The following is a 22,917-nucleotide window of genomic DNA, read 5'->3' as shown; positions in this document are numbered from 1 at the left end:
GAAATCATATGCTTATCGTAGCATTGTTTATGATGGCCAAGATATGGAAGCACCCAAGTGTCCATCAATAGATGAATGGATAAAGAAGATACGGTACATATACACAATGGAATATTACTCAGCCATAAAAAAGTATGGATCTTGCCATTTGCAACAACATGGGTAGACCTAGAGGGTATAATGCTAAGTCGAAGAAGTCAGAGAAAGACAAAGGTCTTTAACTTTCTTTTTTAAGTTTATTGATTTATTTTGAGAGAGGGAGAGAGAGTTTGCACCTGAGTGGGCAAGAGTCAGCATGCACACATGAGTCAGGGGGAGGAGCAGAGAGAGGGGAGAAACAGAAAATCCCAAGCAAGTGGGGCTCGAACCCACAAGCTGTGAGGCCATGACCCGAGCCAAAACCAGGAGTCGGACGCTCAACTGACTGAGCCACCCAGGTGCCCCTGATTAACTTTGATAGGATGTTTTATATGGTGTTAGATAAGAGTCCAACTTCATTCTTTTGCATAAGGATATCCACTTTCCCCAGCATCATTTGTTGAAAAGATTGTTCTTTCCTCATTGAATGGTATTGGATATGAGGGTTTATTTCTGGGCTTTTTATTCTTTTCCATTTGTTTCTATGTCTGTCTTTATGTCAGTGCCATATTATTTTGATTACTATAGCTTTGCAGTAAGTTTTTAAATCAGGAAGCGTGAATCTTCCAGTTCTGTTCATTCTTTTTCAGGGTTGTTTTGGCTATTGGGGGTTCCTTGAGGTTCCATATGAATTTTGGGATGGGTTTTTCTATTTCTGCAAAACACATCCTTGGTATTTTGGTAGGGATTGCACTGAATCTGTAGATCACTTTGGGTGGTATTGACATTTTAGTATTAAGTCTTCTAATCCATTAGCAAGGAATGTGCTTCCTTCTATTTACGTCATCTTTAATTTCTTTCAGCAGTGTTTTATACTTTTTATTGTACAAGTCTTTCACCTTTTCAATTAACTTTGAGGTATTCTTTCTGATGCTATCTTTTTTTTTAAATTTTTTTTTAACGTTGTATTTATTTTTGAGACAGGAAGAGACAGAGCATGAACAGGGGAGGGTCAGAGAGAGGGAGACACAGAATCTGAAACAGGCTCCAAGCTCTGAGCTGTCAGCACAGAGCCGGACGCGGGGCTCGAACCCACGGACTGCAAGATCATGACCTGAGCCGAAGTCGGAGTTGGCTGCTTAACCGACTGAGCCACCCAGGCACCCCTCTGATGCTATCTTAAATGGAATTGTTTCCATAATTTCCTTTTCAGATCATTCACTGTTAGTGGATAGAAATGCAACTGATTTTTGCATGTTGATTTTGTGTCCCGCTACTTTGCTGAATTCATATATTCTAACAGTTTTTTGTGGAGCCTTTATGGTTTTCTACATATAAAGTCAGATCATCTGCAAACAGATACTTTTACTTCTTCTTTTCCAATTTGGATGCCTTTTTTTTTTCTTGCCTAATTGCTGTGGTTAGAACTACCAGCGCTGTGTTGACTAGAAATGGTGAAAGCAGGTATCCTTGCCCCTTGCCTTGTTCCTGACCTTCGAGGAAAAGCTTTCAGTCTTTTACCATTGAGTATGATGTTTGCTACTGGTTTTCCATCTGTGGCTTTTATCATGTTGAGGTGGTTTCCTCCTAGTCCTAGTTTTTTTAGTGTTTTTATCATGAAAGTGTGTTGAGTTTGTTTAATGTTATTTCTGTATCAATTGAGATGATCATGCGATTTTCCCCCTTCATTCCATTAATGTGGTGTATTACACTGATAAGTTTTTTCATATGTTGAACCACCTTGCATCCTAGGAATAGGTCTTACTTGGTCATCGTATATGATCCATTCACTAAGCTGCTGGATTCTATTTGCTAGTATTTTGCTGAAGACTTTTACATTGAGGTTAATAAGAGATACTGGTCTGAAGTTTTCTTGTGGTGTCTTTGTCTGGCTTTGGTATCAGGGTAATGCTGGCTTCATTGAATGAGTTAGTAAGTGTTCCCTCCTACTCCATTAAAAAAAAAAACTTCAGTTTTTTTAAATGTTTGGTTTTTTTTAATGTTCAATTCTGTAAATGTTTGGTAGAATTCACCAGTGAAACCATCAGGTGCAGGGAGGGCATTTTTTTGTTGGGAGATTAAAAATAAATTTTTTTTAATGTTTCTTTATTTTTGAGAGAGAGAGTGACACAGAGTATGAGTGGGAGAGGGGCAGAGAGAGAGGGAAACATGGAATCTGAAGCAGGCTCCAGGCTCTGAGCTGTCAGCACAGAGCCTGACATGAGGCTCAAACTCACGAATAGTGAGATCATGACCTGGGCCGAAGTCAGACGCTTAACCAGCTGAGCCACCCAGGTGGCTCCCAGCCTCCCACCCTTGTTGGGAGATTTTTGACTGCTGATTTAATCTCCTTACTAGTTATAAGTCAATTCAGATTTTCTATTCCTGAATAGATTTCTTTGGGATTTTGTCCTTGTAAGTTTCCTGTTTCTAGGAATTTGTCCACTTTATCTATGTTATTCAATTTGTTTGGGATAGAATTGTTCCTAGTACTCTTATAATCCTTTTTCTCCCCCCTGTGGAATCAGTAGTAACATCCCATTTTCATGTCTGACTTGAGTCAGTTGAGTCTTCTCTTTTTCTTAGTTGATCTAGCTAGAGTTTTGTCAGTCTTGTTGATTTTTCTGAAGAACCAACTTTTAGGTTCAGTTGATTTTCTCTGTTGTTTTTCTGTTCTCTATTTATGCTCTAATCTTTGTTATTTCCTTCATCTAGCTTTGGGTTTAGTTTGTTTTTCTAGTTCCTTAAGTTCTTAAAAAAAATTTTTTTTTTGCTTTCTTAAGTTCTAAAGTTAGGTTGTTGACTTGAGATTTTCTTATTTTTTCATATTTCCTTGTTTATTTTTAGAGAGAAAGACCAAGTTGGGGAGAGGGGCAGAAAGAGAGAGAGAGAGAGAGAGAGAGAGAGAGAGAGAGAGAGAAAGAGAGAGAGAATCTTAAGCAGGCTCCATGCTCAGAACAGAGCCCAACACGGGGCTCGACCCACAACTCTGGGATCATGAGCTGAGCCAAAATCAAGAGTGAGACACTTAACCAACTGAGCCACCCAGGCACCCTAGATCTTTCTTTCTTTTTTTTTTTTTAAATGTGCTTATAGCTATAAATTTTCTCCTTAGCACCACTTTCACTGTGTCCTATAAGTTGGGTATGTTGTATTTTCACTTTCATTGTCTGTCTCTAAGTATTTTCTAATTCCATGGTGGTTTCTTCTTTGATCCATTTGTTGTTTACAAATGTGTGGTTTAAGTCCCACAGTTTAGTGAATTTTCCAGTTTCCTCTGTCCCTGATTTCTAACTTCATCCCATTGTTGTCAGAGAAGATACTCTGTATGATATCTGTCTTTTAAAATCTATTGAAATTCAATTTGTGGCTTTACGTGTGGTCTGGGAAAGGTCTAATGTGCACTGGAGAAGAACATGTAAATAAATGGCTGTCGGGGTGCCTGGGTGGCTCAATTGGTTAAGCAGCCGACTTCGGTTCAGGCCAAGATTTCACGGTCCGTGAGTTCGAGCCCCACGTCGGGCTCTGTGCTGAGAGCTCAGAGCCTGGAGCCTGTTTCAGATTCTGTGTCTCCCTCTCTCTGACCCTCCCCGTTCATGCTCTGTCTCTCTCTGTCTCAAAAATAAATAAACGTTAAAAAAAAATTTTTAAATAAATAAATAAATAAATGGCTGTCGTTGGGGAGCATACTGTTAGATCTCGTTGGTCTGTTGTGTTCTTCACATCCTCTGTTTCCTTACTCATCTTCTGTCTTGTTTTTCTATCTATTATTGCAAATGGGTTACTGAAGTGTCCAACTAATGTTGTAGAACTGTCTATTTCTCCCCTCAATTCTGTCAATTTTTGCTTCATTATTTTGATGTCCTGTATTTAAGAGTGTAAATGTTTATAGTTGTTATATCTTCTTGTCATACTGAACCTTTTATTAATATATAATGCCTTTGTGTCTTTTAAAAAATGTTTGTTTATTTTTGAGAGGGAGAGAGTGCGGGGGAGAGGCAGAGAGAGAGGGAGAGAGAGAATCCCAAGCAGGCTCCATGCTCAGTGCAGAGATTGACGTGGGGCTCGATGTGGGGCTTGAACCCACGACCATGAGATGTTGACCTGAGCCGAAATCAAGAGTCAGATGCTTAACCAACTGAGCCACTCAGGCACCCCTGTCCTTCTTTGTGTCTTGTGACCTTTTGATTTAAAGCCTATTTTGTCTGATATTAGAATAGCTACCCCTTAGGTGCTTTTGGATGGAATGCTATACTTTTGTTTACTATTTGCATGGAATATCTTTTTGCATCCTTTCACTTACATTCTGTTTGTGTCTTGCATCTAAAGTGAGTGCATTATACTCAGTTGATGAAGCATCCAACTTCGGCTCAGGTCATGATCTCACAGTTCGTGGGTTTGAGCCCTGTGACAGGCTCTCTGCTGACAGCTCACAGCCTAGAGCCTGCTTCAGATTGTGTCTCCCTCTCTCTCTGCCCTTCCCCTGCTCACTCTCTCTCTTTCTCTCTCTCTCAAAAATAAATAAACGTTAAAAAAAATTTTAAAAATATAGTGAGTCCATTATAGACAGCATGTAGTTGGATCATGTCTTTTTATTCATTCTTCCAAACTGTCTTTTGATTGGGGAGTTTAATCTATGTACATTTAAAGTAATTACTAATAAGGAGGGATTTCTGTCATTTTGTTATTTTTTTCTATATGCCCTATGGATCTTCTGTCTCTTATTTGCCACATTACTGTTTTCTTTTGTGTTGGGTCTGTGTGAGTGAGTGAGTGAGTGTGTGTGTGTGTGTGTGTAATGTTTAAATTCCTTTCTAATTTCTTTTGTGTATATTCTACAACTAGTTTCTTTGTGGTTACCATAGGGATTGATTACATTTAACAACCTAAAGTTACAACACTCTAATTTGAATTTATACCAGTTTAACTTCAATAACCTATAAAAGTTCTGCTTCTTTATGGTTCTGTCCCCACCCTGTTAGGTTGCTGAAGTCACAAAATTACATCTTTACCCATTGTGTGCCCAGAACCATAAACTAACAGTTCTTTTAAATGCATTCGTTTCTAGGGTTTCCTGGGTGTCTCAGTCCATTGAGCATCTGACTCTTGATTTCAGCTCAGTCATGATCTCATGTTCATGAAATCGAGCCCTGCGTTGGGCTCTGTGCTGACAGCAAGGAGCCTGCTTGGGATTCTCTCTCGCCTTCTCTCTCTGCCCCACCCTTCCCCTTGCTTTTGCACACTCTCTCTCTCTCTCAAAATAAATAAACTTTAAAAATGCATTAGTTTCTTTCAATGATGTAGAAAACAAGACTTCAAGTTATAAACTGAAGCTACTATAATACCAGCGTTTAGACTAATACTTGTTTTTTTCCCTTTAAATAATAATCTCTTAAATCATGTAGAAACCTTCCATGATTTCCCATGCATTTACCTTTTTTTTTTTTTGAGATCTTTATTTCTCCATACAGCTTCAGATTACTGTCTAGTGTCCTTTCATTTCACCTTGCAGGACTCTGTCAGCATTTCTTGCAGGCAGGTCTCATGGTAACAGACTCCCTCAGCTTTTATCTGCGAATGTCTTCATTTCTTACTTTTGAAGGACGGTTTTATCAGATACAGGATTTTTAGTTGACAGTTTTCTCCTTTTAGCACTTTGAACACATTGTCCCACTGCCTTCTGGCCTCCAAAATTCTTGGAAATCTGCGGACAACCTTACTGAGGGCCCTTATATGTGCTGAGTGGCTCTCCTGCTGTGAAGATTCTCTCTTTGTGTCTTTCAAAGCTTGATTAGTGTGTTTTGTTGTGAGTCTCTGAGTTCATCTTACTTACAGTTCATTGAGCTGCTTGGATGTTTACATTCATGTATTTCATCCCATTTGGGAAGTTTTCAGCCATTATTTCTTCAGATATTCTCTCTGCCCCTTTCTCTCCCCTCTTCTGGGATTCCCACATGTGTGTGTGGGTTGGCTTGATGCTGTCCCATGGGTCCCCCAGGCTCTGTTCACTTTTCTTCAGTCTTTCCATTCTGTTCCTCAGACTTGATCATTTCCATTGTTCTATTTCAATGTCATTGATTCTTCTACCTGCTCAAATCTGACTTTGAATCTCTTTGATAGTGAATTTTTCATTTCTAGTTATGGTACTTTTCAGCTTCAACATTTCTTTCTGGTTTCTTTTTAGGTTTTCATTGTCCTTATTGATATTTACATTTTGCTCATACATCACCTTCTTGACTTTCTCCACATCTTCCTGTCGTTCTGTGAGCATCTTAAGACTGTTGTTTTATAGTCTTTGTCTAGTATATCTGTAATCAGGTCTTTTTCAGGGACAGTTTCTGTTGGTTGATTGATTTCCTTTGAATGGGCCACACTCTCTTATTTCTTTGTCTTGTGATTTTTTTCTTTTAAACTAAACTCTACACCCAACTCTACCATGAGATCAAGAGTCACGTGCTCTCTGACTGAGCCACCCAGGTATCCCTCTTGTGATTTGTTGTTGTTGAAAACTGGATATTTGAATCTAATAATGTGCTAACTGTAGAAATCAGACTCTCCTCCTTCTCTAGAACTTGTCATTTTTGTTTATTGTTCTTGCTTTAAAAAAATTTTTTTTTAACGTTTATTTATTTTTGAGACAGAGAGAGACAGAGGATGAATGGGGGAGGGGCAGAGAGAGAGGGAGACACAGAATCGGAAACAGGCTCCAGACTCTGAGCCATCAGCCCAGAGCCCGACGCGGGGCTGGAACTCACGGACCGCGAGATCGTGACCTGAGCTGAAGTCAGACGCTTAACCGACTGAGCCACCCAGGCGCCCCTGTTCTTGCTTTTTAATAAATTGTTGTAGGCTGTCTGTGCCAAGGGTCAGCCTGAGGTATAAACTTAAGGTCTTCTCAGGTCTTTTCTCAGCCTTTCCCCGGACATGTGCAGTCAAGTTCTAATTTTGTCCACATCTGCAGTTGTTTTTGAATGTCCTAGTCTTTTTTTTATTAAAAACATTTTTAAATGTTTATTAACTTTCGAGAAAGAGACAGAATGCAAGTGGGGGAGGGTCAGAGAAAGAGGGAGACACAGAATCTGAAGCAGGCTCCAGGCTCTGACCAGTCAGCACAGAGCCTGACCCAGGGCTCAAACTCATGAACCGCGAGATCATGACCTGAGCCAAAGTGGGCCACTTAACCAACTAAGCCACCCAGGTGCCCCTTGAATGTCCTAGTCCTTAATATCTGGTTCCCAAAAGGGGAAAAAGGAAGATGAATGGGAGGAAAAAGGCACCAGCCCTTTAAATTGCCTAGAAGTCACTTCTGTAGGAGGAGGGGCTTGCAGCTGTGGAGGAGGGCCCACCGCAATGGCCGCTGGCCTCTTTGTAGGCACCTTTGTGGTCAGAAGCAGTAATGCGAAATCAGAGCACAGATACCTGGTATTTGGAAGATGGAGCCCTCTTTGCTCACCCAGGCTCCCGCAAACTGTGCAAGTTGTGCCAGGAATGCACGCACAGATGTTTGCCATGGGGGTGGGATGGTGGCTGGGTAGCTGCCACTCTGCTGAGTTGAAGGTAGCCGCCGTTTACCTCCAAGTCTTCCCCAGAAGTTCCAAGTCTTCTGTAGACTCCAGCGTTCCAGAACAGTTACTTTAGGCTGCTTCTGCCAGTGCAGCTCTTGTCTAAGCGGGGAGATGGCTTCTGGCCGTCTCAGAATCCTCTCCTGACGTTCTTGGCCAGCCTTTCATTCTGTGGCTCTCATGTTTCCTTGTGGCCGGATTCAGACTCCCTCTTGGTAACACCAACAGTAGGCGTGCGGTGCTCTTCTCACTGCGGCCGTCAGAAGGCACAGGTGATGGTAACCTGGACCACCTGGTCAAGCTGGTGTCTGTTGTGGTTTTCCCCATTAAATTCTCCAAATTAAACTACAGCTGGTGAGTATTCGTGGAGAGGTACGGTCAGATTTCACCGATTCTCCTTCCTCCTCAAAGCTCCGTCACCACAACCGCCAGCATTCACTGAGAACCTTTTTCTCAGACAGCCACCTCGATGGCAACACTCTCTTCGATCAATTTCTTTGTTCAAGAAATCGGGTTGTTTTCCTGTAGACTTGTCCGTCGTCTTGATTTTGCTGATTTCAATATTGTGGTGTCATTTAACCTGGTCTCCTGGTTCCTGTATTTCCTGCAATTGAGTGAGTAGTTCTAGAGACTTCATGAGGCCTAGGTTCGATTATTTTGTGGGCGAAAGGGCAAGACTACTTCATAGGTCTTGTTGTGTGCTGCCTTCGGGAGGCACTTGATTTCTGATGTCTCTCTCTTCATGATGCTGGCAACCTTTGCCTGGATCCATTATCTCATTAGGGGCTGTAAGTTATAATGACACGCTAATGGTATGGGGTACTTCTACTCCATGGGGAAGCTTTTCAGCAACTACTGTGATTATCATTGATGGGCAGGATTAATTCTTTCCTGTTTTTAAAATAATGAGTTGGTTCCCCGAGCATTTCCAAAAGTGACTAATGAGGTGTGTTGGTTGATTTTTAGTATCATTATGAACTTGTGGATTTCATAACTACAGTTGTATTTATTATCTTTATTAATGCTCACATTGTCCCATCTTGGGCCTATTGGAGCTTTTTCAAGTTCCCTCCTAACTCTTTTGATACAATAGCAGTTGTCTTTGATAACTTCCTTATTTTCTAGAATGGTTAGATGTTCCAGGCTTTATCTTCTTGCCCCGGACCTGCAATCAGCCATTTCTCCAAGGAGGCGTGGTTCCCTTTATTGTCCCCAAAGACTTTGATCTATCCTCCTGCATCCCTGAAAATCATCACTTTCTGGTGCAATAGGAAGAAGGGACTATGCTTTTAGGGTTGGGAGACCGCATATCTGTGGCCCAGAGGGAGGGAGAGGTGGAAGAGAGTGGCTTAGAAAGGCATTAGACTTACGGGGTCTTCCTAGGGACCAGATGCTGTGTAAGATGCGTTGCCTAGGTTATCCCGCTGAATCCTTCCAACAACCCTGCGAAGTAGGTTTCCTCTCCAGTTTATAGCTACAGGAACGAAACTGAGAGAAAGGGTCAAATAACTTCCCTAAATTCCCACAACTCAGAAGTACTGGGGCCCACATTTGAACTTGAGTGAGTCTGCTGTCAGAGCTCAGCTTCTATCAGGAGGAGGAGGAAGGATTGGTGACCAGAGCAGGCCTGGTGTCCCACAGGTGTAGATGCCTTCCCTCAAGGCGTGGCCCTGGGTATGAGGCCCTAACCTTGGTCAGGCCTGCCACCTCTGAGGCCCAGCCCAGTGGAGAGTGAACACTCGATGCACATTCTGTATCTCGTCCTGTGCCCCCCACCCCACAGCAGAGTTGTGTAGCTGCCAGCACCCCTCCCTCCACCGTGGACTTGGCAGAGATTATTGGTAGCAGATTCTCAGGAGGTATTATCGGTTGCCTGATGTCCCCTGAGCCCCAGAAGTCCGATGCTCTTCCTGTCTTGGTGGGATTCTTCTGGCTAGAGATCAAGGGGGATGAAATGTTTGGTTGTTTTTAAGTGAAAGTGAAATAAAACACTGAGAACTGAGCAACCTCAGTCAGGGGAGTTTTTCAATGACCTTCATTTCATTTTTTACCCAAGATAATATAGTTATAATCAGACATTATCTGCTCTGGTTTCTCAGCCTTCCGCTGGTAATGTTTCTCTTTTTTTATTTCAAAAGTAGCAGAAGTAAAGATCTTAATCCAGTTCCATGGACATCCCTCTGGTTCCTGCTTCTGGGTGGCAGTTGGGGGGAATGGAGGAGCATGAGGTGACCCAGGAACTTTTTTTTGTTTTAGAGAGTGTGTGAGTTGGGGAGAGAGGGGCAGAGGCAGGGGGCGGGAGAGAGAGAGAGGGAGGAAATCATAAGCAGGTGCAGGCTCCACGCTCAATGCAGAGCCTGACTTGGGGTTCAGTCCTATGACCCTGGAATCGTGACCTGAGCTGAAGTTAAGACATGCTCAACCAGCTAAGCCACCCGGGTGCCCCAAACCTTTTTTATAACTTCGGTGATTGATGATGATGACATTCCCCTGAAACCTTTCTTTTTTAGGCACAGAGGCAGCCTTTCTCTATTTGCTAAATGTCACAAGGTGAAAAACATGTAAATTCTCCAGTCGGGGAGGGGAGGCGGAGAGAGGATCAGAACATCTTGTGCTTCCGTTCCCTTCCCTTGCTGGTAAATTGCCCACATTATCTCTTAGGGAATGGAACAGAGCCATGCTCAAGAGTATAGGGTCGGTGTAGGCAGCCCACTCTTCCCAGGTGATGGAGGATGGTCACGAGGCCAGTGCAGGGTTTTCCAAGGCTCACCTGGTACATAATCCAGGCCAGACATGGAGAGAGACTTTCCAAAGATCTGACAAATGAACTGCCCCCTGCTTCTGCAGACATAACACCTAACTGCCCACAGCCCGGGGGAGGACCGTGGAGAGAATGGTATCAGAAGAGAAGAGGATACCACACACCCCCTGCCCTTTGAATGGAAGTTTTATCTTTTAATATTTCAAAAAGGCCAATACCAAAGTCGTTGGGAGCTGGGATGGAACAGAACTTGGCATTCCCGCCACCCTCTGCTGAGGTCTCTATTGCACAGGAGAGGCCAAGGACCACGTTTCCCAGAATGCACCTTTCCCCGAGGTTTCCAGGTTAGGTCGCTCATGAGAGATTTGGGCGAGTTTTGGAAGGGGAGGTCACTGTTCTCCAGAAGCAGTAGCAGGCAGATAACTGAGCAGCTGTGAATTTCACAGCAGCTTCCAGATAACTTCTTGAGAACTCCCTACCTCAGTGCTGCTGGCCGAAGCAGCAATAGCTTCCCTGACATTCTGTCTCCCTTTCCATCATCCCCTACATTTAGCTCTTTATATGATCCACAGAGAGTGATTTCTGTTTTCGTCATTGAACCCTGATTATAACAGTAACTAAGCAAAATCTTGAAACTCCTAAATTAACAGATATCATGGGAGAAACACATATTTTTCACTTGTCTCACCTATATCCTGGGTTATAGGGAAACTCCAAAGGGCGAGGCCAGTTACAGGCACCATGTTGGTTAATGCAGCAAACAACAAACTTTGAAGACTTCTGAGTCTTCCATTCATCTTACTTATTCCTTATTTTTTAATCAAACTCTTAATATACATGATTTTAAAAACTCAAATGGTTTAGAGAAGCTTCGGATGAAATATAAAAAGCCGTCCCCCATGCATGACATTATAAATTTGTCCAAACCCTTAGATACACACCACCAAGAGTGAATTGTAATGTAAACCAAGGACTTTATGTGAAAATGATGTGTCAGTGTGGGATCGTCAATTGTAACACACATACCACTCTAGTGTGGGGACGTTAATAATGCAGGAGGCTGTGCGTGTGTGGGGGCAGGGAGTATATGGGACATCTTTGTTCTCAATTTTGCTAAGAACCTAAAAATGCTCTAAAAAAAAAATCCTCCATGCCACCTCTCCCAGCCTCAGTCCACTTGCCAAAGGTGGCCATTTTCAGCTTTGATTCTTCTTGATACATCTAAATAACGTGTCTCTACCACTCTTCCTTGGATCATCAACCATGGATATTTTTAAAAATTTAATTAATTAATTTGTAAATTTACATCCAAGTTAGCAATCATGATTTCAGGAGTAGATTCCAGTGATTCATCCCTATGTATAACACCTAGTGCTCATCCCAACAAGTGTCTTCCTTAATGCCCCTTGCCTATTCAGCCCATCCCCCCACCCACAACCCCTCCAGCAACCCTCAGTTTGTTCTCTGTATTTATGAGTCTCTTATGTTTTGTTCCCCTTCTTTTTATATTATTTTTGCTTCCCTTCCCTTATGTTCATCTGTTTTGTATCTTAAATTCCACACATGAGTGAAATCATATGGTATTTGTCCTTCTCTGACTGATTTGATTTGGTTAGCATTATTCTCTCTAGCTCCATCCACGTCATTGCAAATGGCAGGATTTTATTCTTTTTGATAGCTGAGTAATACTCCATTGTGTGTGTGTGTGCGTGCGCGCGCGCGCACACACACACACACACACACACACACACACACCACATCTTTATCCACTCATCCGTCGACGGACATTTGGGCTCTTTCCATACTTTGGCTATTGTTGATAGTGCTGCTATAAACATTGGGGTGCAAGTGCCCCTTCGAAACAGCACACCTGTATCCCTTGGATAAATACCTAGTACTTCAATTGCTGCGTCATAGGGTAGTTCTATTTATAACTTTCTTGAGGAACCTAAATACTGTTTTCCAGAGTGGCAGCACCAGTTTGCATTCCCATCAGCAGTGCAAAAGAGATCCTCTTTCTCCACGTCCTCACGAACATCTGTTGTTGCCTGAGTTGTTAATGTTAGCCATTCTGACTGCTGTGAGGTGGTATCTCATTGTTGTTTCGGTTTGTATTTCCCAGATGATGAATGATGTTGAGCATTTTTTCATGTGTCTGTTGGCCATCTGGATGTTTTCTCCGGACAAGTGTCTGTTCATGTCTTTTGCCCATTTCTTCACTGGATTATTTGTTTATTGGGTGTTGAGTTTGATAAGTTCTTTATAGATTTTGGATACTAACCCTTTATCTGATATGTCATTTGCAAATATCTTCTCCCATTCTATAGGTTGCTTTTTAGTTTTGCTGGTTGTTTCCTTCGCTGTGCAGAAGCTTTTTATCTTGATGAGATACCAATAGATCACTTTTGCTTTTGTTTCCCATGCCTCCAGAGACGCGTTGAGAAAGAAGTTGCTGCAGCTGAGGTCAAAGAGGTTTTTGCCTGCTTTCCCCTCTAGGATTTTGATGACTTCCTGTCTTACGTTTAGGTCTTTCATCCATATTGAGTTTATTTTGGGGTATGGTATAAGAAAGGGGTCCAGGTTCATTCTAATGCATTTGCTGTACGGTTTTCCCAGCACCATTTGGATGTTCTTTCCTGCTTTGTCAAAGGTTAGTTGGCCATACATTTGTGGGTCCATTTCTGGGTTCTGTATTCTGTTCCATTGACCTGAGTGTCTGTTTTTGTGCCAGCACCATGCTGTCTTGATGATTACAGCTTTGTAATACATCTTGAAATCCGGGATTGTGATGCCTCCAGCTTCACTTTTCTATTTCAAGATTGCTTTGGCTCTTCGGGGTCTTTTCTGGTTTCATACAAATTTTAGGATTGTTTGTTCTAGCTCTGTGAAGAATGCTGGTGTTACTTTGATCGGGATTGCATTGAATATGTAGATTGCTTTGGGTAGTGTCTACATTTTAACAATATTTGTTCTTCCAATCCATGAGTATGGAATATTTTTCCGTGTGTGTGTGTGTGTGTGTGTGTGTGTGTGTGTGTGTGTGTCTTCTTCAATTTCTTTCACAAGCTTTCTATAGTTTTCAGTGTATAGATTTTTCACCTCTTTGACTAGGTTTATTCCTAGATATTTTATGGTTTTTGGTGCGATTGTAAATGGGATTGATTCCTTGATTTCTCTTTCTATTGCTTTACAATTGTATAGAAATGCAACCAATTTCTATGCATTGATTCTATATCCTGCGACTTTGCTGACCTCATGCATCAGTTCTAGCAGTTTTTTTGTGGAATCTTTTGGGTTTTCCATATAGAGTATCATGTTATATGCAAAGAGTGAAAGTTTGACTTCCTCCTTGCCCATTTCAATGCCTTTTATTCCTTTGTGTTTTCTGATTGCTGAAGCTAGGACTTCAGTACTATGTTGAATAATAGTGGTGAGGGTGGACATCCCTGTCACGTTCCTGAACTTAGGGTGAAGTTCTCAGTTTTTCCTCATTGAGGATGAGATTAGCATTGGGTCTTTCAAGATCTTGAAATATGATCCTTACTTTCTTGAGGGTTTTTTTTTTATCAAGAAAGGTGCTATATTTTGTCAAATGCGTTCTCTGCATCTATTGAGAGGATCATGTGGTTCTTGTCCTTCCTTTTATTGATGTGAAGAATCACACTGATTGATGTGTGGATATTGAACCAGCCCTGCATCCCAGATATAAATCCCACTTGGTCATGGTGAATAATTCTTTTAATGTATTGTTGGATTTGGTTGGCTAGTATCTTATTGAGGATTTTTACATCCATGTTCATCAGGGAAACTGGTCTGTAGTTCTTTTTAGTGGGGTTTTTGTCTGGTTTTGGAGTCAAGGTAATGCTGGCTTCATAGAATGAGTTTGGAAGTTTTCCTTCCATTTCTATTTTTTGGAACAGCTTCATAAGAATAGGTATTAACTGTTCTTTAAATGTTTGGTAGAATTCCCCTGGAAATCCATCTGGCCCTGGACTCTTGTTTTTTTGTTTGTTTGTTTTTGGTTTTTTTTGGAGATTTTTTATTACGAATTTTATTTCTTTACTGGTTATAGGTCATTCAAATTTTCTATTTCTCTTTGTTTCAGTTTTGGTAGTTTATATGTTTCTAGGCATTTGTCCATTTCTTCCAGATTGCCCAATTTATTGGCATATAATTGCTCATAATATTCTCTTATTATTGTTTGTATCTCTGCAGTGTTGGTTGTGATCTCTCCTCTTTCATTCGTGATTTTATCTATTTGGGTCCTTTCCTTTTTCTTTTTGATCAAATTGGCTAGGGGTTTATCAATTTTGTTATTTCTTTCAAAGAACCAGCTCCTGGTTTCATTGATCTGTTCTACTGTTTTGTTTATTTGTTTGTTTGTTTGTTTGTTTTTTGGATTCAATAGCATTGATTTCTGCTCTAATCTTTATTCCCCTGTTTTGCTGGTTTGGGGTTTTATTTGCTGTTCTTTTTCCATCACTTTAAGGTGTAAGGTTAGGTTGTGTATCTGAGATCTTTCTTCCTTCTTTAGGAAGGCCTGTATTGCTATATACTTCCCTCTTATGACCACTTTTGCTGCATCACAGAGTTTTGGGGCTGTGGTGTTATCATTTTCATTGGCTTCCGTGTACTTTTTAATTTCCTCTTTAACTTCTTGGTTAGACCGTTCATTCTTTAGTAGGATGTCCTTTAGTCACCAAGTGTTTGTTGTCTTAACAAATTTTTTTCTTGTGGTTGATTTTGCGTTTCATAGCTTTGTGGTCTGAAAATACGCACAGTATAATCTTGTTCTTTTTGTACTTGTTGAGGACTGATTTATGTTCCACATATGTGATCTATTCTGGAGAATGTTCCATGTGCACTCGAGAAGAATGTGTATTCTTCTTTAGAATCAAATGTTCTGACTATATCTGTTAAGTCCATCCAGTCCAGTGTGTCATTCAAAGCCATTGTTTCCTTGTTGATTTCCTGTTTAGATGATCTGTCCATTTGCCGTAAGTGGGGATGTTGAAGTCCCCTACTATTATGGTATTATTATCAATGGGTTTCTGTGTGTTTGTAATTAATTGACTTATATATTTGGGTGCTCTCATGTTGGAGCATAAATGTTTATAATTGTTAGATCTTCTTGGTGGATAGACCCCTTAGTTATAATATAATGCCCTTCTTCATCTCTTGTTACAGTCTTTATTTTAAAATCTAGACTGTCTGACATAAGTATAGCTCCTCTGGCTTTCTTTTGGCAATGATTAGCATGATAGATGGTTCTCCATCCCCTTACTTTCAACCTGAAGGTGACTTTAGGTCTAAAATGGGTCTTTTGTAAACAGCATATAGATGCATCTTGTTTTCTTATCCCTTCTGTTACCCTGTGTCTTTTGATTAGAGCATTTAGTCCATTGACATTTAGAGTGAATACTGAAAGATATGAATTTATTGCCATTATGTTGCCCGTAGAGTTGGAGTTTCTGGTGGTGTTCTCTGGTCCTTTCTAGTCTTTGTTGGTTTTGGTCTTTTTTTGTTTTTGTTGTTTTCCATCTTTTCTCCCCTCAGAGAGTACCCCCCTAAAGTTTCTTGCAGGGCTGATTTAGTGGTCATGAACTCCTTTAGTTTTTGTCTGGGAAACTTTTTATCTATCCTTCTATTTTGAATGACAGCCTTGCTGGATAAAGAATTCTTGGCTGCATATTTTTCCAATTTTCCACATTGAATATATCCTGCCACTCCTTTCTGGCCTGCCATGTTTCTGTGCATAGGTCTGCTGCAAACCTGATTCGTCTTTCCTTGTAGACTAAGGACTTTTTTCCCCTTGCTGCTTTCATGATTCTTTCCTTATCTGTGTATTTTGTGAATTTGACTATGATATGTACTGTTGATGGTTGGTTTTTGTTGAATCTAATTGGATGTCTCTGCGTTTCCTGGATTTTGATGTCTGTGTCATTCCTCAGGTTAGGAAAGTTTTCCACTGTGATTTGCTCACATAAAACTTCTACCCGTTTTTCTCTCTCTTCATCTTCTGGGACCCCTATGATTCAGATTTTATTCCTTTTTAATGAGTCACTGAGTTCTCTAATTCTTATATCATGCTCTTTTGCCTCAGTTTCCCTCTTTTTTTCTGCTTCATTATTCTCCAAAAGTTTATACTCTATATCGCTGATTCACTGCTCTGCTTCGTCAATCCTTGCTGTCATGGCATCCATTTGAGAGTGCGTCTCAGTTATAACATTTTTTAATTTCCTCCTGACTAGATTTTACCACTTTTATCTCCACAGAAAGGGATTCTATGCTTTTTTCACTCCCAGCTAGTATTCTTATTATCATGATTCTAAATTCTGGTTCAGACATCTTGCTTGTATCTCTGTTGATTAAGCTGTCATATCTTGGAGTGAATTCCTTCATTTCATCGTTTTGAGGGAGAAAAAGAATTAATAAAATAAAATAAATAAACAAATTAAGAAATTAAAAACAACACAAAAAAATCAAATGAAGGATGCTAGATCCTAGGTGTGTTTTGGTCTGGTTGTTGAAAGAATCTTGATAGAATAGACAAAAAAGGAAAAGAGAAAAAAAGGGAAAAAAAATCATTTGAAAATTTAAAAAAACGAATACAATTAAGGGCGCCTGGGTGGCTCAGTCGGTTGAGCGTCCGACTTCAGCTCAGGTCATGATCTCACAGTTCGTGGGTTCGAGCCCTGTGTTGGGCTCTGTGCTGACAGCTTGGAGCCTGGAACCTGCTTTGGACTCTGTATCTCCCTCTCTCTACCCCCCTCCCCCCGCCCCCGCACATGCTCTGTCTCTCTCTCTCTCCCAAAAATAAATAAAAACATTTTTAAAAATGAATACATTAAACTAGAATAAAATGAAATGATGAAAGTAAAAATAGAATTAGGAAAATTTACAACGAAGTAAAAAATATAGTAGAGAAAAATTAAGAAAAATATTTTTTATGAAAATGGTAAATAAAAATAAATTTTTTCCTCTTTCTGTATTGAAGAATAAGAAAAGGAAAAAATTTGAAATGATGGGCCAGCAAACAGAATGAAATATGATTGAAATTACATCCAGTTTCCCCTAGAAATCAAACTATGAAGCACTTTATAGGCCATAAACTAGCAGGCAGAGAGATTTGTGGTGATCCTCTAGAGCACAGTTGGCCCAGTTGGGTGGGGCTTGGTGTAGTAGCTCCATTCTCCATAGATGGTGCTGCTTAGTTTACTGGGGTGGATCGTTGTTTCACGTATATGTGTGTACGTGCATGCACGGGAGGGGTCAAATGGCGTCACCCACCTACCCAGTCTCTAGTATCAGAACTCTGTACCCTCCCCAGCTGGCAATCAAGCACTCCTCCATTGTCTCAGGCTTCTGTCCATTCCCCACTTCTACACTGTCTGCGACCAAGCCATCGTCCTGCTAGGTGGCACCTCCCTCCTGAGTTTTATCTCAGATGGGGCTGAGATAAAACTCACTTCTGAGGGTCCTGCAGTTTTGACCAGCTCAGACCTTCTGGGGATGAGTCTCCTTGAGCTTGCCCACCCCCCAGAATGTTCGTTCACATGACCGCACTGCTGCAGATGCCCAGAGACTGTGGCTGGGTACTAGCCTGCCCCAGAGAAAGTTCACAGGATCGTGTAGCAGCAGTGTTTTAGGGATTATGGGAAATCACAACACACATCTGGCACCAGGCTTCACCCTTAACATCCTTGTTCCAACACCAACAAACGTGGCTGTTCTCCAGGGTCCACTGGAAGCTTTGCCTGTGGGGAGGCCTCACAGCCTCTACCAAATGTCCTCTCAGCAGGGGAACCGCCTCTGCCTGTGTTGCCCAAAGACCCCTCGAACCCTGCTGTGTGCTCCTGGGAATTCGCCCTTCCCACCAGAGCTCTGCCAGGTATCAAGCTGCAGAGTCACAGACTCTGTGCTCCCCTGTTTATAGAGTCTTAATGGTATTTAAACCCTCTCCTTTCTCCTTCGTGTTCAGTCCTTTATAGGTGTTGCCACTCTTTCTCTTTCTCTCCAGCTATTTTCAGGAGGAGTGCTTTTCCTGTACTTTCCCACCCCCCGTCTCTGTCCTCTCCTCACAAGCAAAAACAGCTCCCTGCCCTCCAAAGTTCTCTCTCCCCGAGTTCCCCTCTCCACGCCACATACCTGCTGAGTTCTGTGGTTCATGTTGTGCAGGTTGTTGTGTGAATCCTCAGGTCAGTTTTCTAGGTGTGTGAGATGGTTTGGTGTTGATCTAGCTGCATTTCAGGGATGAGAGAGGCAAAACAACAATAACAACAACAACAACAACCATGGATATTAATGCTTGACTTCCCACTTCATTAAATGATATTTTACTCTTTTGTCTGTCAGTAGATCTGTTTGGGGTTGGCTGATCTAGCCAGTCTTGGCTGGCTAGACCAGCTTTAAGCTGTGGGCCCAGCTGAACTTGGCTCTTTGCTACAAGTTGGGCTCAAGTCTGCTTAACATGGATTCATGCTAGAGTCCAAGGTGAAGAGGCAGGAGCTCTTCTCAAGGGCAGGGAAGCTCTTCTCATGATGGAAAAGGCTCAAGAGAGTAGGCTCAGCTGTGCAAACCCCTACCAACATTGGCCAAAGTACATCACACAGCCAAAGTCAAGGGTGAAGAAGTGTACTCTGTCTCTACTTGTAGGAACTGCAAAGTCATATGGCAAAGGGTGTGGATATAGAGAAGGGTGAGGGGTTGGGGCCATTTATTTGATCTACCATACTTTCCTTCATTATATTTTGTTAACAGACCTCTCCATGAGTCACACAGTATGTTAGCTCAAATAATACCACAACACAGCCTTGTCTGATGGTTGCCTTCTTTTAAGTGGCTGGTAATCATTTGATGATTAGTTTCTTTAATCTCAAGATTGCACAGGGTTCTGAGAAAGAAGTTTGTGAGCTGGTTTAGGTTTGGAGGATGAAAAACTTGGGGTTCAGGTTCTTTAATGTAATGCTTGAAACACCTTTGTCCTTATTCCCTTCTATGTAGTGAAGTCTATCTTCAGATGGTGTGTGGACAGTGTGTTGCTACAGAAGCATCATTTGATCTGCCCGGATGATTACTACAGTGATACCGTACCATTTTGCTCTGCACCTAAAGGTAATGCTTCTGTACTCTGTTCGAGCCTTTGGTATCATTCCAGGGGTGTTCTGTAGCAGGACTGCACGGGCCACCTTGGCTGCCATTTCCCCACGGATTTTTTTCCCTTTTGTTTAATTTGATAATGACTATTGGGAGGGTCAGTTCTAAGCATTCCACTTCCTCTCTAACTCCCTAACACCTGCAAGACCAAAGTCTCAACTCCTCAGGGTGGAATATGCATTCTTCTTAGCTGCTTAACACCGAGAGATATGAAAATGTTTAGAAAAGTAGCTGGAGGCACCTGGGTGGCTCAGTTGGTTAAACATCTGACTCTTGATTTCGGCTCAGGTCATAGTCTCGTAGTTTGTGAGTTCGAGCCCTGCGTCAGACTGTGCACCGACAGCATGGAGCCTGCTTGGGATTCTCTCTCTACCCCCCGCCCCCCGCCTTTCCCCTGCTCATACTCACTCCCCCTCTCTCAAAAAAGAAAAGAAAAGTGGTTGAATGAACCAAGAGAGGGAGGGTGTGAAAACCTAGATAAGTAAGGGAGCAAATTCCTGACGGAGTCACAACATGGACCGTGGGGTTTTTCCATACCCCATGTAGGAAAATAACAACTTTTTTTTCCTTTAATGAGTATGGTGAGAAGACTGAGTAGGGAGCCAGAGAACGATGTGTATGTGATGTTGAGCCGGTTTCCTGTAATGTGGGAGGCAAGATCTTTTGAGAGTGAGTGGGGTGGGAGCTTGGTTGTGGGTTTAAGCAGGGAGGTGGACTTTTGGGAGAGTCAGTGTATGGACAGGGGGAAGTTGCTCTGTGGATTCCGCGGCCACATATCAAGATGGCCCAGCGGTACCAGGCTTGGAAGATGAGCTCGCCAGCCACCCAGTCTGAGGCTTTGGAGCCAACAAGGGTATTTGGGGCGGGAAGGTTGTGATCCAGAGAATCAAGGGTGCTGATGAGAACAGAGTTCCATTGATGACCTGAGCTGCACAGAGAAGGCAGACCAGAGAGAGGTAGCAGAATTAAGTGTCACGCGATACCAAGCCACTTAATATTGTGAAGGTAGTTAGAAATTCGGTGTTATGCAGATGAATAAGGATAGAGTTAACATGTATTGAGGATTTACTAAGTTTTGCACCGCTGCCAGTTTCATTGCATTCTTGCTAGCAATGTGCGTTCTCCTTTAACCTTTTGGGGATGAACTTATACGTATATGTATACAAAACTAATACAAACTTTGATTTCTCCTGTGAACTGTTTGAAAAGCAAGTTCACACACAGGGTATGTGTACCTGCGTTAGAGGCGGACAGGCAGGCAGCGATCTACTCATGTTCTTTGACCATGTTTGACAATCAAACAAATACTGTAACACTCTCTTCCTAAGTCTCGAGTACGTAGAATAAGTCCCAGGGGTAATTTATATGCTGAAGAGCAATTATATCTAGTATAATAAATGTGAACGTTGAGGAAAAAGTCTCAAAGTGGCTTTGGTGGTTTTATTTAGGCATCTTAGAAATGTCCACTTCATCTGTGGGAGCTTTCAGTTTGGTTCTTTGGTGCCGCAGGCGTCTCTGTCCCTGGATGTTCAAAACTCACATTCAGTTGTGAGAAGCGTTCTGTCCCAAAGAAGCACCTGACCAAGAAGCTTGAAGATCCCTGCAGGAAGATGCTCACTAAGTCTGACGAGGAGCTGGACTACACTGTGGACAGCCTGACATGGGACTCATCTTTAGAGGCCAAGCGCAAGACTGTCCAAGTTGGTGTGGAAGCCTGGGCGCGGTGGGGTGTGGGGGCAGTGGGCACAGGGAGGTTGTGGGGGTTGGGGAAGGAGTTCCAGGTGACACAGGATGTTGTGGATCCACAGCGAAATAGGGGGGAGGATTTGCCCTGATTACCCGTGAGTCGTGCGGCTGGCCAAATGCCGGCACACCCAGTCCCCCTGACTGTCATTGACTCTCTTTTTGTGTGTGTGTGTGTGTGTTTCAAAGAAAACAGGTCCGCCCAAGAATAAGAATTGGATGAACCACTTACCTGTGCCCCAGAGAGAACTGGAGCGACTTCTGCTTGCCAGAATGGACAATCGGATCCGCTTCCTTAAAAACCCCCGGTTTTTCCCTCCTAACACGCCACGTGGAGGCACGTCTCTCCTCTTTCCTCCGAAGAAGCCAGTGCTGACAGGACACCTCCAGAGTGGAGAGCCAGTGGAGAGGTGGGTCTTTCCCTGACTTGTATGATCAGAAAGTCAGACCCGTTGGAGGACCCAGAAGGTCCTGGGTCTGGCCTGGATCCTAGAGGATCCTAGACTTTTGGGGGGACAGGGTGTCAGTATCAGAGCAGAGCAGGGCTTCCGGGCTCCCCACAGGCCTGGCCTTCGGACATCCCCCAGAGGCCTGGACTGTGCTTTTCTGACCTGCCGGGGGTTTGAGGAATCGGGTTAGTGTTGGTCCTCTGCTCACCTCTGGACAGTCTTGGTCAGATGGGAGGAATCTCCGTAGCCACATGTTCTTCTGTTGCACTCCTATGTCTTGGAATAGAAACTCAAGAATAAAAATACTTAAAATTTGATTAATGACAAATAACAAACATACATTGTGATTTTCTTTCAGTGAGTGCCTTTGGCTTATTTCATTAATTGTCCTCATGAAGGGAGTGAATTGCTTTATGAGTTCATAGTTTTAATGGACTTAAAACTATTTAACACTTATAAGTCAAATACCTTTTTATTAAGAAAAATTAGAAAATTAATATTTTCAAAGAAAACCAGCACCCATATTAAAAACCCAGTTTAGGATGTTGCTATGTGAGCTTCCAAAGCTGAAGCCTTCTATGCATATTGAAAATGAAACACGCAGCTGTACGCATCTTCACAAAGATTCTATCGTGGGGTAAAATTATTTTGTAACCTGCTTCAACAACAGGAACAAAATCCAGTAAATGACATCTTGTGAATATCTCTGATGGTTTGGGTATATTTATTTAAAAAACAATTTTTTTTAACGTTTATTTGTTTTTGAGAGACAGAGAGAGAGGCAGAGCACGGGCAGGGGAGGGGCAGAGAGAGAGGGAGACAGAATCTGAAGCAGGCTCCAGGCTCCGAGCTGTCAGCACAGAGCCCGACGCGGGGCTCGAACCCAAGAACCGTGAGATCATGACCTGAGCCGAAGTCGGGTGCTCTACCGACTGAGGCACCCAGGCGCCCCGGTTTGGGTGTATTTATTTTACATGAAGCACATGGATGAAGTTAACAGCTTTTCTCCCCTCTTTTGCCCTCCCACAGTTGTGCTGATACTCCAGTGTTTCTTGCTAAACCATCAATCGCATTTTTCACAGATTATGAAGTTGGGCCAGTTTATGAGGTAAAAATCTTATTTCTTGGGGCACCTGGGTGGCTCAGCACGTTAAGCTTCTGACTCTTG

The 22,917-nt window shown here is 42.3% G+C and overlaps 1 protein-coding gene across 6 annotated transcripts in view; it reads left to right on the top strand.

Moving 5' to 3' along the window:
• Nucleotides 1-22,917, top strand: part of DLEC1 (DLEC1 cilia and flagella associated protein) — a 93,054-nt gene that overhangs the window by 5,657 nt on the left and 64,480 nt on the right. For all 6 annotated transcript variants that reach the window (XM_045037881.1, XM_045037879.1, XM_019810935.3 and 3 more), the window contains exons 3-6: nt 19,405-19,515; nt 21,067-21,257; nt 21,490-21,710; nt 22,779-22,857. In XM_045037881.1, coding sequence (XP_044893816.1) covers nt 19,405-19,515; nt 21,067-21,257; nt 21,490-21,710; nt 22,779-22,857 — 602 coding nt within the window. The remainder of the gene's footprint in view (nt 1-19,404; nt 19,516-21,066; nt 21,258-21,489; nt 21,711-22,778; nt 22,858-22,917) is intronic.

Source organism: Felis catus, chromosome C2 (genome assembly GCF_018350175.1).
Source record: "Felis catus isolate Fca126 chromosome C2, F.catus_Fca126_mat1.0, whole genome shotgun sequence".
In the NCBI taxonomy this organism is placed as follows: Eukaryota; Metazoa; Chordata; class Mammalia; order Carnivora; family Felidae; genus Felis; species Felis catus.
Note: the sequence above shows the minus strand (reverse complement) of the source record. Positions and strands in the feature narration are given on the sequence as shown.